Source organism: Dipteris shenzhenensis, chromosome 18 (assembly GCF_047967505.1).
Source record: "Dipteris shenzhenensis isolate YYH24624 ecotype China chromosome 18, Dip_SZ_1.0, whole genome shotgun sequence".
Lineage (NCBI taxonomy): Eukaryota > Viridiplantae > Streptophyta > Polypodiopsida > Gleicheniales > Dipteridaceae > Dipteris > Dipteris shenzhenensis.
In genome coordinates, this window is record NC_141613.1 from 10406927 (window position 1) to 10420476 (window position 13550).

At 40.8% G+C, this 13550-nt stretch overlaps 1 protein-coding gene across 4 annotated transcripts in view; it reads left to right on the forward strand.

The window, feature by feature from the left end:
• Positions 1-3836: 3836 nt before the first annotated feature.
• LOC147890785 (uncharacterized) overlaps positions 3837-13550 on the forward strand; it is a 40258-nt gene continuing 30544 nt past the window's right edge. For 2 of the 4 annotated variants that reach the window (XR_015542570.1, XR_015542569.1), the window contains exons 1-12: positions 3837-3970; positions 4188-5422; positions 5651-5740; positions 6172-6411; positions 7978-8199; positions 8305-8419; positions 8517-8702; positions 8782-9203; positions 9322-9437; positions 9529-9632; positions 9751-9848; positions 9985-10080. Coding sequence is in view for 2 of the 4 variants with exons in the window: in XM_087389242.1 (XP_087245368.1) it covers positions 4253-5422; positions 5651-5740; positions 6172-6411; positions 7978-8199; positions 8305-8419; positions 8517-8702; positions 8782-9203; positions 9322-9437; positions 9529-9632; positions 9751-9848; positions 9985-10074 (2853 nt within the window). In the remaining 2 variants the exon portion in view is untranslated. Of the gene's footprint in view, positions 3971-3996; positions 5423-5650; positions 5741-6171; positions 6412-7977; positions 8200-8304; positions 8420-8516; positions 8703-8781; positions 9204-9321; positions 9438-9528; positions 9633-9750; positions 9849-9984; positions 10081-10356; positions 11130-13550 lie in introns of those variants that run through there. The other 2 variants (XM_087389242.1, XM_087389243.1) reach the window with 2 other exon arrangements.

Here is a 13550-nt window from a genome sequence, read left to right on the forward strand (position 1 = left end):
CAATTAGGTGAATAGGGTCCACGCGTTCGCCTGCTCTCAGCTCACCAAGTCACTCACTCACAAGCACGCGGTTAGGGTCACATAATAATACTTTTTGTTTTCATTGCGGCACTCTACATGCACTCATCACACCCACCTAGGTGAACTCCAAGAAAGTCGATCAGTCAACCAGATTTCCTAACAGGTCCCACAAACTCAAGTCATTGCTCTAAGGCTAATATAGCAACAAGTGATAACATGATGACTGACTCAGTCTTGCTCTGCTGCTATATAGCTAACGCTCTTGCTCTGTTGCTATACACCTAACGCTAACTCTCACAATCAGTTGTGCTAAATTTAATGCTAGTCTTGCCTACTATATTAACGACACTTGTTGCTTTATTGCTAACGCCCCAAAATCCTAACGTAGCGACATGCTATCATGCTAACGCCAATCGTCGCTGCTATAATAATGCTTACTCACTACTATAACCCACTGCTTTATTAACACTGAGTCACTATGCTAATCTGCTGCTCATGCCAGTCGTGCTACTTTAATAACACCACTCGTTGTTCTAATGCTTAAGTTAACCCGCTGTGTTACCAAGTCCCCTATATAAACAACCAGCTTGGAGCATGGTGCTCATAGCCTCTGGAGAGTAAAAAAAAACTTTAAAAAAACCTCATCCCAAAAGGCGAACATCTTTAAATTGAGGGGTGATGTTTGGGAGAAGCGCCACAAGCATCCAATCTCTAGCTTGAGACCGAGAAGGGTGAGACCCATAGATGCGTGCGATCAAAGCGGTCGAGCATTCTAGCTCTACATCCTTCTTGAGCGGCTGCAACTCGTCTTTTGAAAATGTGATAGTCTCCGCGGCCAGTGGAGGCGGAGTAGGGTTGGCTGAGGGAGGATCCAGTGCCAATCGAGGTGAGAAGGCCGACTCAAATAGCATAAAGTTTCATCCATTCCTCCAGGAAAGCTATGGGAAGGAGAAAGGCAAAGAGGGGCAGGAAGAGGAGAGAGGAGGAGAAGGGGTCAGCGGCGGCAGGGAGGAGGGATGCAAGAAAAAGGAGGGAGAGGCAAGTTGAAGGGACGAGGGAGAGGGTAGGAAGAGGGGGGGAAGATAGGCGAGAAAGGCTAGGGGGAGGGCGTACTAAGAGGTCGGGAAGGGGGCGGGAGAAGGGGCGAGGGTGAGGCGAGGGAGGAGGGGGGAGAGGGGGCATGAAGAAAGGCGAGGGGGAGGCGGGTTTTGAGGGTGGGGGGAGGAGGGGGCTGGAGGGTAGGGGGCAGGTTGAGGGAGGGAGGGGGTAGATGGAGAGGGAGGGGCTGAGGGAGAGGGAGAGGTAGACGTTGCTACTCCTCCCCACTCCCTCCCCCTCCTCTCTATGCCTATGCACACAAAGCATTTTAAAGATGACATTCACAATTCTCCTTCCACCCACACATCAAACGGTCTCGATACGAGCATGAATAAAGAAGGAGCAAAAAGAGCCCCATTGACAAGAAGACTTCAAAATCATTTTCATATGAGCCCCCAAAGACACTTCTGCTATAAATCTCCCTAGCCCTTTACAACATTGAAACAACATCTCTACAACCAACCATAGTCACTCGTTCTGTAAATATTTTATGAAGTTTTGTTCTTTTTTTGCTTGTCCAAAGACTAGGTTTTGGCGCTGCAATATTTAAAGCAGTTGCTGCTAGCATGAATTGCCATGCTGCAATACGCCAACAATCAAAACTTGACTATTCCTCAACAAAGAGGGAGGCTTCGTCTGACAATATCAATTTGTACACGATCTTGCTTTAGAAGGGTGCTCTACCAGTCATGTTACCCCCAATAATCTTCACCTGGATATCCCTATTTCTTTTCGTGACATTGAGGGGGGTTTGCCTTATGTCTATGCAGATCTCCCGATCAGTGGATCTGATATTTAGTCCATTCTGAAAGACTTTAAATTTTGTCCATTGCTGTCTTCAGTAGCTTTTGTATTTTGGGCCTTTTATTAGACCTATTGTTGGTGCTACTGCACGTGTGTGAGAGGCTTTCATACCTTGAGCATTTAGAACTCAAGCGTAGGAAGCGGTGTAAATGGGAGACCCAAAATTGGCAAAAAAATTGAAGGATTAGGCAAGAAACTGAGCAACAAACTTGAAAGAGCAATGCTGAATCATGCTATGTCAATTGGAAGCTCTCCATTGTTGAGGAAGGCCATGCTTTAAGCAAAGACATGTTCCATTGCCAAAGACATTTAAAAAATGCACTTCGATGGCGACAAATTCAAAGTAGCAACCTAGATTAACAAACTCCTAGATGCTCAACAACAAAAAGAGCAGTTACGGGGCTAGAGTAGGACTGAACAAAAAAGAGCAGCATTGAATGAAAACAGCAATTACGGGGCTAGAGCATTTTCTTGCGCTTCATTTTAAAATAAATAAAAGTATTAAGATTTAAATTTGAATTTAATATCATGACACATGGCTCAATACTAAGCTGAAATTTTTTTCATTCCACAATGCTACCTGCCTAAATATATTGTGTTCATGGCACATACATCTTTATTAGACTTGCACATGTCTTGAATGGACTTTAAAGGACGTGCAATAGAGAGATCATATAGCCACGAAGATGAAGTCGTTTCATTACAACAACATTGCGATGTTCACGGCTAGACTTAAAATGCCTTGAAGGGAACTTGGGTGCATGATTTGCTGCATGGGTGGAAGTCTTCGCCCTTGCAACTGGTTTCATCGCACGAAGGCTTCGTGGCTCACGAAAGGATGACAACACAGCGTCAAAAAGAGCTAAGAGCTAAGGGAAAGGAAAAAGGATGGGCTCTTGTTATCGGAATCTATTCAACCTATTAGTCACAAACCCAAAAAAAAACAAGGACGAGGTTGTTACATGTGGCAGCTTGGAACTTAGGGAATGTGTTCACATGCCACCGTTATACTCTTGGACTATCACTATCTCTTGGATTACCACCCTTGGATTACCACCTTTAGACTATCACTATCTCTTGGATTACCACCCTTAGACTCTTGGATTCTTGGACTCTAATGGACTCATGTCTTAGGCTACTACCCTTAGACTCTAAGATTACCACAGGTAGGGGCTCTTAGACTATGCCACCCCCCACCCTTGGACTCTCGGACTATCGCTTGGATTACCACCCTAGGACTCTGGGACTTTTACGGACTCATGAACTGCCACATGCTCTTGGACTACCACATAGGTACACATATGCATACATTTACACAACACACAACGAGCAAGCTCGTGTATATACATATATGCATACGTTACATACATATATGCATACATTATGCAACACACATACACACGTGTATATATACAAGTTCTTCTAAGAACATAAAATGGATGAGTATTGAACCCGTGCTTTGCACGAGCAAAGATGCATGACCATCCTCAACCACTCCCTATCTAAAGGTGGATCTTCCCTTAGCCAGCCACCAGCAGAATGATCTCAAATTGCTAATAAATTCACCTTGCATACTTGGATTGGCTTTTGAAATTTTGGTTGTCTTAAGCCATAGCTCTGAGACCTTCCATCTCCTCCTTTCATTCCATTAACCTTCCATCTCCTCCTCCCTCCCAAAGTTTTGAACTTCCATCTCTTCCATTCCATTGACCTTCTGTCTCCTCCTTCCCCCTAAAGCTGCCTCTTGTCTTTCCACCTCTTCCCCACTCAAAGCTTGCCTCATCTTTCCAGCCTCCATCCAAGAGCTCTTTCTTTGTGACACGTGGCTCTTCTCCTCCAAGCTACCACATGTTCTCTCTTTGTTTTTCTAGCGTGTGGTTAATAGGTTAAACATATATAATTGAATTAGTGCAAAAAGTGTCAAGTGAATCTGGATAATATGAAAGCTTGCCAAAATAAGGTTTTGAAATATTGCTCTAGGGTTTATGAGGGAAGCGTACTGGTCTTCTTCCTTGTGTTGTTGGAGATTCGGGGTTTCTGATTAACGGTATGGCTCCTTAGAAATCGATACGATTCCCTTCCCAAGTTCAGATTTTGCAGTCTTGATTGTCTCTGTCTTGCTTTTCCCCATCGGCCCACAAGCTTGGATTTTGCAGTCTTCGCCTTTTCTGCATCCTAGAATCGTTTTTACTTTGCTGGTTTTCAGCCTCAAATTGCCTCTCTGATGGGCAGTTATTGAGGTCTTTCCTTTTGCATCCCTGCAGAGTCTTCTTGTATCTCCAGCGGCTTTTCGTTGGTGCTTGGCTCTTGGGTTGTTTAGCTAAGGAACATGAAGACTCGGACTGTTAAGAAAGCCGGGACTACCCCTTCCGTGAAGAAAGGAGGCAACAAAACTCCTGCCAAAGCTGGAGCGTCTCCTACCCAGTCCAAGCCCGTGGTTACGGATGTAGCCCCAGAGATGACTTCAAAGGAGGCCGTGAAAATTGAAGCCAGTCAGAGTGGTTCGAATCCAAAACCTGTGGAAGCTACTGTTGAGGTTCTTGAAACTATACAAGTAAAGACCGTGGTCACAGAGGATAACGTGGGACCGAATTCTTCTATCAAGGTGAATGTGGGCAGTGCAGATGAAAAGGGTGATGCGGTAAAGAAACCAAATGAGACTGTTGAAGCGTCCGCAAAGTCAAAGACGAAGGCCGTTAATCCCAAAAAAAGGATTCTTAGCCCGAATAAGGTTGCGGCATCGTCTTCTCAAGTTGGATCCTCTGCAAGTCAGCCTGTCCAGTCTGCTAGACAGACAGTTACGGACAGAGACAAGTCTGCTACTGAAAAGCTAGAGGCAGCAGGGAAAGGGACACAACCTGCCTCGGAAGATCGGCCCATGGAGGAGACCAAAGCAGCTGTCATTAAAGGAAAAGGGGCCAAAAGAATTGCAACCAAAGGGAAAGGAACTTCTAAAGCCGTTAATATAAATTCAGAGCAGGAGAAAGAGTCTATCGGAGAGCTGGGAAACGAATTGCCTTCCAAAGTAGTTAAACAGGAGCAGTGCGAGGAAGCAAAAATGCCTTCTGTAAGGGCAGTTGGACATGATACTGAGATGGATGAGAAACATGGGCTGGAGGTTGAAGCTGCTGAACAAGAAATAGATTATGACAATCAAGAATTTGAGATCGATGAGGATATGATGGAAGAAGAAGATTATGATCAGGAAGTAGAGGAAGAGGGGGAGGAAAATGAAGAGGAGGAGCATCAAGCAGATGCGCTGCCATCAAGACCTGTTACAGAACGGCAGAAGAGGAGGAAGCTAGAAGTTTTTGTTGGTGGTATCGACAAAGATGCCACAGAAGATGACTTGAAGGCTGTCTTTCAGAGGGTGGGTGATGTAGTGGAAGTACGTCTGATGATGAATCCGCTGACTGGTAAAAATAAAGGGTATGCATTTATACGCTTTGGAAATGCGGAACAAGCAGCTCGAGCTACTACTGAACTGGCGAGAACACAGGTAAAAATGGTGCTAACGTTTTTGAAGTGCTCTTGATTACCTCAAGCTCGAAAGTTTGGTTCTTAATTTGGCATGATGGTGGTTGTTTGTGGATGGAATTTTCAGTGTTTTCATTCTCTTTGAATTTGTGGCTCCACCTGATTGCATTGGACCTGCCACATACAATGCATAGATAGAAGCAAAAGTTTGGCTTGGTGGTATTTAAAAAAAAAATGTTTTTCTTTATAGGTTCGAGGGAAAGAATGTGGCGTGTTGCCTAATCAAGATAATGATACCTTGTTCATTGGCAACATATCAAGACACTGGAAATCAGCACAGGTTTGGATTCAGTTTCAGCTTCAGCAAAATAATTCTCCTTTAGTGCTAGCCTTCGTCATGGCTGAGTCTGCCCTTCACCTCCGGAGTGCCGACAGAAACTCAGTACGAAGACTTTGTATAAATGGATGCTCAAGTGTGTGTGGGTGTGTGGATTTGTATGTGTGAGAGCATATTTTTATACTATGGTCTACACCCACTGTTGAGTGCTGATGACATTGGTGGGGATGTCATAGTAGCTAGTCCCTGCTATGCATGATGGAGTTTATGGATTTCAACCTTGTGAGTGACTATCATGAGATGGAAGCTGCACCATGTTGTGTTTTTATAGGATGAGTTTGGGAATGTTCCTGGATTCATCTAGGTATAGGTGTTGCTGAAAAATTTGGGCTCCTTGGTAGTAGGTACCTCAATTACACTCCTCCATGTTGCAGGTGCTCGAAAAATTGAAGGAATATGGCATTGATGGCATTGAAGAAATGACTTTGATGGAGGACCCTCATAATGAAGGGTTGAACCGTGGATTTGCTTTTCTTGAGTTGGCAAGTCATAAAGATGCAGTGAATGCATTTCAACGCCTTCAGCAGCCAGATGTCATATTTGGCTCTGACAGATCTGCAAAAGTTGCTTGGGCTGAACCATTCAATGACCCTGATGATGCAGTGATGTCTCAGGTCAAATTCATCTTTATTTTGCCTTATTTAGCAAGTGAGAATGTATATATGTGTGTACATACATACATATATATATATATATATATGTACACATATAATGTATACATACATATACATGTATATGTGATATACACATATACATACATATACATGCATGTGTATATCACATATACATACATATACATGTATATGTATATACATATATATATAATATATATACATACACATATACATATATATATATATATATATATATATATATATATATAATGAACATAAGCTGAAAACAAAAAGCGGGGAGCTGATTAGCCCGTTTTTCTTTTAGTTTCAAAAGAGAGTTTGTTTGAGTATACTTGTGCTTTCTAAGTTAGAAATGTATTTTTGCCTCTTTATAGAAACGAGACATAAGTGTAAAGGGCAATTTAGCTTTTTATGTTTTAAATAAGAGAGAGAGAGAGAGAGAGAGAGAGAGAGAGAGAGAGAGTTTCTAGTTTTTTGGAAGTTTTTGTTTCTTGACTTGCTTGTTTATTTTTGCTTAAGTCACCTGCTTCGTTTCTTCTTTATTTCTTGTTTTCATTCTCTTTTGTTTATTTGACGTATTTTAGTAAGCACTGGGTTTGCCCAAGAGACTCCGCGGGTCTTTAGAAACCCAGTATAGCTGCTTATGCTTGGGCACTGATGACGACATAAGTGTTGCTTTGCTTGCTAAGTATGTCTTTCATAAAAGTTTTTGTTTACCTGTTTTTTCTTCTCTTTTATTTTCTTTGTAGATTTTTGATCTTTAGAACAACAAAAATTCTAAATTTGTATGATTGGACTTATTCTAGTCTTACAAAGGTATATGTATTTATATGTACATGTACATACATATACATGTGCATATGTACATGTATACATATATACATGATATATATATATATACATTTACATATATCTACATGTACATATGTATACATGTATATACATATACATATACATATACGTATACATATACATATACATATATATATATATATAAATGTATACATGTACACATATATACATATATATATACATCTACACCCACTGTATTATATGATGTGTACATATATATGTCTACCCATCATACATATATACATATTATATACATGTATATATACATGTATATAATATGTACATGTAATATACATGTACATATTATATACATGTATATGTACATGTATATATACATGTACATGTATACACACATGTACATGTATATACACATGTACATGTATATATATGTATATAACATGTATATATACATGTACATGTATATATACATGTACATGTATATATATGTATATAACATGTATATATATGTATATAACATGTATATATACATATTAAATACATATATATACATGTATATGTACATATACATATACATATACATATACATATACATATACATATACATATTCATATACATACATACACACACACACACACACACACATACATACATACATACATACATACATACATACATACATATATATATATATATATATATAGGCTTCTTTCTAATTCTTCTCCTTCATCCAGGTGAAGTCTGTGTTTGTTGATGGCATGCCAGCAAATTGGAATGATGATAAAGTGAAGCAACATTTTGGCAAATTTGGTGAAATTGAACGCATTGTTTTTGCACGGGATATGCCAGTTGCAAAAAGGAAGGATTTTGCCTTTGTTAACTTTGTAGCTCGAGAGAGTGCGTTGGCTTGTGTTGAAGCCTTTGAAGGCCTAGATCTGCTTGAGGGAGACAATAAGGTATGATACACTTGAGAAGTTTTATGCTTCCTCATGCCAAAGCCGTTTAGCTTTAGGCTACCACACATGATTGCAGAGCGTAATGATATGTTCTATTTATTCCAGGTGAAGGTTAAAGTCAAACTTGCAAGGCCATTGCCCAAGGGCAGATCAGGAAAAGGGATTGCACGTGGAGGATTTCTTTTTGACCAAGGTAGAAGAGGAGGAGGAAGAGGTGAAGGTGAGATTGCTAGCTTAGCTCTCATACTTCAGTGCGAGATAAGAGTTCTATTTTCTGAATTACTGGGGAGGTCATGCAGTTAAATTTTTTAATGCAGGTTCGTTTCATGGTCCCAACTTTGGCCCGAGAAATTCTGCAAGAGGTGGTAGAGGGTTTTTTCGAGGTCGTGGTCGTGGAATAACGGGACGTGGAGGAAAACGTTTGTATGATGAGGAGGATGTCCGTATGTTGGTCAGGGCACTAAGGGAGGAAGAGAACTGGTCTAGGGAAAGACGACCTTCAGGTGTGGAAAGTTGATTTTGTTCTTGATACTGCAGTCATCGGAGCTGCAGTTTTGATGACTCCATAATCAAATTTTGCAGGATCCCGACTCCCTGGGATGTCCAAGGGTTTTCCGAGAGGTGCTTACTCTGAAAGTGAAGGTAAAAGGCATTACGGTGCAAGGCGTGACGAGCCGAGACGAAATGATATTGGCTTTTCTCGTGGTGCATATCATAGGTCTGGTCCTGATCGTGGCTCTCCCCGAGGGAGATCTAATCGTCCTGGTGCTATGAGGGATGAATATGGTCCTCATGTTCCTCGTCGAGGAGGTCCCTTTGGTAGAAGCAGACCTTTTCATTCTAGACGTCCATTGTCTCCTCGGCATGAAGATATGCATCCTCATCGATTTGAACATCGATATGAGCAAGATCATATCTATGGTGATGAGGGTGGTGTTTTTGGCAGCAGGGATTATGATTATGACGAGCCTGGTCTTGGAATGAAGCGTTCAGTGTCTATGCGGGTAAGGTTTGGCCTTTCAGATCAGTCATTCATAGCCTTTCGTATTCTTGAAATAGTGACGGTTTTGTATATTTATAGTCATTCTGGATTTGAAAATGCTACGGGTTGTTTCCCATCAGGATGATGATCCGAACTATTATGACCCTGGTCATAGAGGTTATCCCGGAGCTCGAGTGGACTATGCCAATCCTGCTCATGTACCTGAGAATGCTTCTCAATATGCAGGGTCTATGAGGTGCGTTCATGTGCAGATTCCTGCCATGATTATTATTTTTGGTGTGAATTGTGGCCCTTCAAGTTTTGATTTTATGGTGCTTTCTGGTTAGGTCTCCACCAGGACCTCCTACCCAGGGCCTTGGCCTCAGGGCAGGAAGGACAGGCCTATCATCTGTTGGAGGGGGACCGATTTCGTCTCTGCACTCAAGTGGATGTAAGTATCTGCCATCTGTGTGTTCCAGCATTCTTTGCGAAGACCAAATACTTTAATATAGTTGGATGCTCATGTCTGTGTGGGGTGTGTTCATCACACGGTGGGTATGTCATTGTAGCTGGACTTGGGAATCCAGGAAGTAGCTCAATATATGGAAACCATGGTTATGTTTCAATTCTTCCTGAGACAAACGACTACATTTCTGGAGCTCCTGAGGTATGGTGTAATTAATTGCTTATATCAATTTTTTAAATTTAAGGTAACCACATTTTATGATTTGCTTTGGGTGAAAGAGTTTCAAACAAGTACCGATTTGTACAACTGCAATTTTTCTTTCAATTGAATTCTGCAGATGAGAGGGACATCCTTGCATCCATCATCACTTTATGCAGGGCATTCAGGGCCTGAGGGTTATGAATTCCAGGGTGCAGGTTATTATTAAAGACAGGTGATTATGTTTTTTTGTTGTTTGATTGACTTTAGAATGTGGCTCGGTGTTTCCAGAGTCGATAAAATCTTGCCTTTAAGAACGTTGAAAATTACTTGAACTTGCAACATTTTAAGGAAAGGTTGTGGATTATGTTTTTCAAGTCAAAGGTCGAGAAGTAAACAAGGTGGTACTGCTATAGGGGAGTTAGTCCCTCCTCTCACATGCCCTCTTTTGTTGGTACAGATTGAGCTATGGTTGAATCCTTCTCTCACATGTGCTCTACTTTTGGTACAGATTGATTATCTGGCTCAAATGGATCTGTGAAGTGGCTTATGTACTGAAACTTACCCTGATGAGCGTATGCCAGATAGTTTGTATTATTGATGTAAAGCCTAGCTACCGGCAGTTTTGAAAGTTGTCAAGGGAGAAGCTTCCTGATATATTAATCCAGAATTTCTCTGTTTGGCAGAAACATCCTCAATTGAAATAAACTTGCATTATGGAGACTGAACAAGGTGGTGTATTTGCAGAGAATCTTGCCGCTTTTGGGTTTGTGATAATGAGATTGTGCAGTTCAAACGATACCTTTGAATATGGTTGAATATCTTGTGGGTGCCAATATGGCTAGGAATGATATTAAATTGCACAAAATTGGTAGTAAAGGTCATGACCACTTGTGCAATTGGCAGAACAAATTGGGCCTAAGGTGCCTCAATTTGCATAGAACCGGGCTTAAATTGGAAAATATTTTGTTTTCATTCCACTGCTTGTTTTGCCCAGGATCTTTCATGGGCAAAAATGAAGGTGAAATTTCTGAAAATCAAGAAAAGTTTGGGATCTGTTGTGATAGTGTTGTAGGTCGTCTCAGAGATTAGGATAGAGAGTGGAATTGCAGTATCAGATTCCAGAAATGGTCTGGACTATCTCCTTTTAACTCTGGAAGTTATGGTTGGCTACGTCAACATTTGACTCTTGTGTGTTAAGTTTATTATCTACACTGAGGTAATGCCCTTGTACAAAGTTTGTAGACATGCCCCACATGGGAGTCTGATTCTGGATGGAATAATTACGGCTAGAAAATTTGAATGGAGATTTACTGAAGCAATTTTGACATACATGACTGCATGCGATGTATTGCTTTCAAACGCTGTCGCATTCCCATTTTTAAATGCAAAACAATTGGAAGGAAGGAAATCTATATATAGATTTGTTATGAGAAAAAGAGAGTTTAAAGGAAGATGTGCTTTAAAAAAGAGGGTTATTGCTCCTTGAACAAAGGAAGCAGTGAGCGAACCAACTATTCTTAAAACACTATCAGACAAGGCATCTGACTGATCTAGTAAGTATGCATCTGCCACAAGGAAGGAGAGTAAGGGTAACACTTGATCAGAGAGGCTTGATGAGGACCTATGTAGATTCTCTCTACTTCTGAGGGTTTTCATTCCACAAAAAATTATCTTTCAAATGGATTCAGCTGGTTTGGCTTGCAACTAGTGCATTCTCATCCACTGAGTGATTTGTCCGAGCTGGTGGCTTTTGGGCTGGCTAGAACTGCTCCTCTGGAGCTGCCTTAGGTATTCATGTAGCTGCCTGAGTAAAATGAGAGAGTGATTGCCTTATTGAAAATTGAAAAGTGACATGATACAAGAGTGCTGGAGTGTGCAAGGGAGCTGGTGAAATATGTCACAATTTACGAAGCGCAAGCTCAAGTTGAATGACTTGTGGACCTTGAAGATATAGCTATGGATGAGTATGTGGGTTTTATGCCAGAAGGGGGAGGATTTCTTTGAAGGCGCAGATACCCAAAGTATCACCTTAGTTTTCAGGAGTTTCTGCAGCAAATTCCAAAAACTTATGGGCCAACAAGTAAGTTAACGGGCAGATTCAATCTTACAATGTATGGGGTAGCTATTGCATACAATTTGTTACTGGCATTTATCAGTTTTTGATTCTGTGATGCTTGTTGCCTGTTCTGAATCTGAATGACTTATGGAAGTTTGAAGATATAGCTATGGATGAGTATGTGGGATTTATGTCAGAAGGGGAGTTTTTTTTTGGAAGTTGCAGATACTCAAAGTATCACCTTAATTTTCAGAAATCTGTGCAGCAAATCCCAAAATTTATGGGCCAACAATTCAGTTAATGGGCATATTCAATTTTGCAATGTGTTGAGTAGCTATTGCATACACTTTGTTACTGGCATGGATCAGGTTTAGATTCTGTGATGTTTGTTGCCTTTTCTAAATCTGTTTTATTTTCCAGAAGCCAATAAGAAGGGATATCTGTGCTATGAATACGTAGTGGAATATACTCATGCGATTGTGCACTACATGCTGACAAGAACACGGAAAGCATCAGCAAAGTTTTGTAGTTTACGGGGTTGTCATTCTGAATCAAATTTGGTGTTTGATGGTTCAAAGCATATGAGGTGGATCAGATGGCTTGTTTATGGAATTTGTTTTGGTTTGTTCTAAGTGGGTATTATAAGTATTCCCAATTGTCAGTGTTCTGGGATAGGTGTGATAGAAAGAGCATCTCTTTAATCTTATTGAGTCCAGAGTTTGGAACACCTTCTATACTGTATCAAAAGCGGCGGTTTCGCCTAGGTTTTCTTCCATTTAATTGGCGCAGCTGAATTCCAGAAGCTGATTCAGGGTTGTAGTGAAATGAAAGTGACATCAAGAGAGATCATTGTAATGCGGTTGAGACAAATCTGTAACTTTGTGAAATTGCAGTGGTGGTGCTTACAAGTTCTGTTTGATCTGATAGATTGTCACCAGAGAGATGCCAGTAAAGGTCAAAAGCTTGGTTGTCGATTTTGTGATTGCCATTCTAACCTTGGCTTGCGTCTGCCAAATATGTTTGATTTGCAGTCTGTAGGAATATATTTGAACATCAAGGCCTATCAGGGTTGATAGGTGGAGACTTTATGGCAAAAAAATATTGAATGATACTTCATTGCAGTTGACTTGAAACTTTCTTAGGACTGCTGTTTTAAGAAGACTACAGAAGACTTGTAATGACAAATTTTCAAGCTGTGTGGAATGATGCTCCTTATTATAGAGATGCAATATACACTTTCCTCATTTCACATCATCACCATTGGCCTATCTAGCAGGAGACTTGAGATTAGTAGGCTTGAGTTTTATATAAAGGTACTCACTTCTGCCAGCTGCTTCCAGTTAAGAGCTGAAGGATGGCCAAAGTGTTAAGCAATTTAAAGAGAAAATTGAGCGAGCTTGTTCTTTATTGCTCGTCCAGAAAAGGACTAAGTTTTCTACAAACTTGAGATGCTGGCCTACAAAGTAATTTTGTTGTCGATCATCTTTTCAACAGCCTCTTCTCTTAGCGCAGTGTGGACTGCCAGAAAATTCTCCTGTCATGGAGTATGATTGCAGAGTTTCTGAATTCAAAGACAAGTAGCTGGCGTGCAAGATTTAAGACTTATTAATGACAGTGGGGAGATGGTTGGACATTACAAGTAAGGT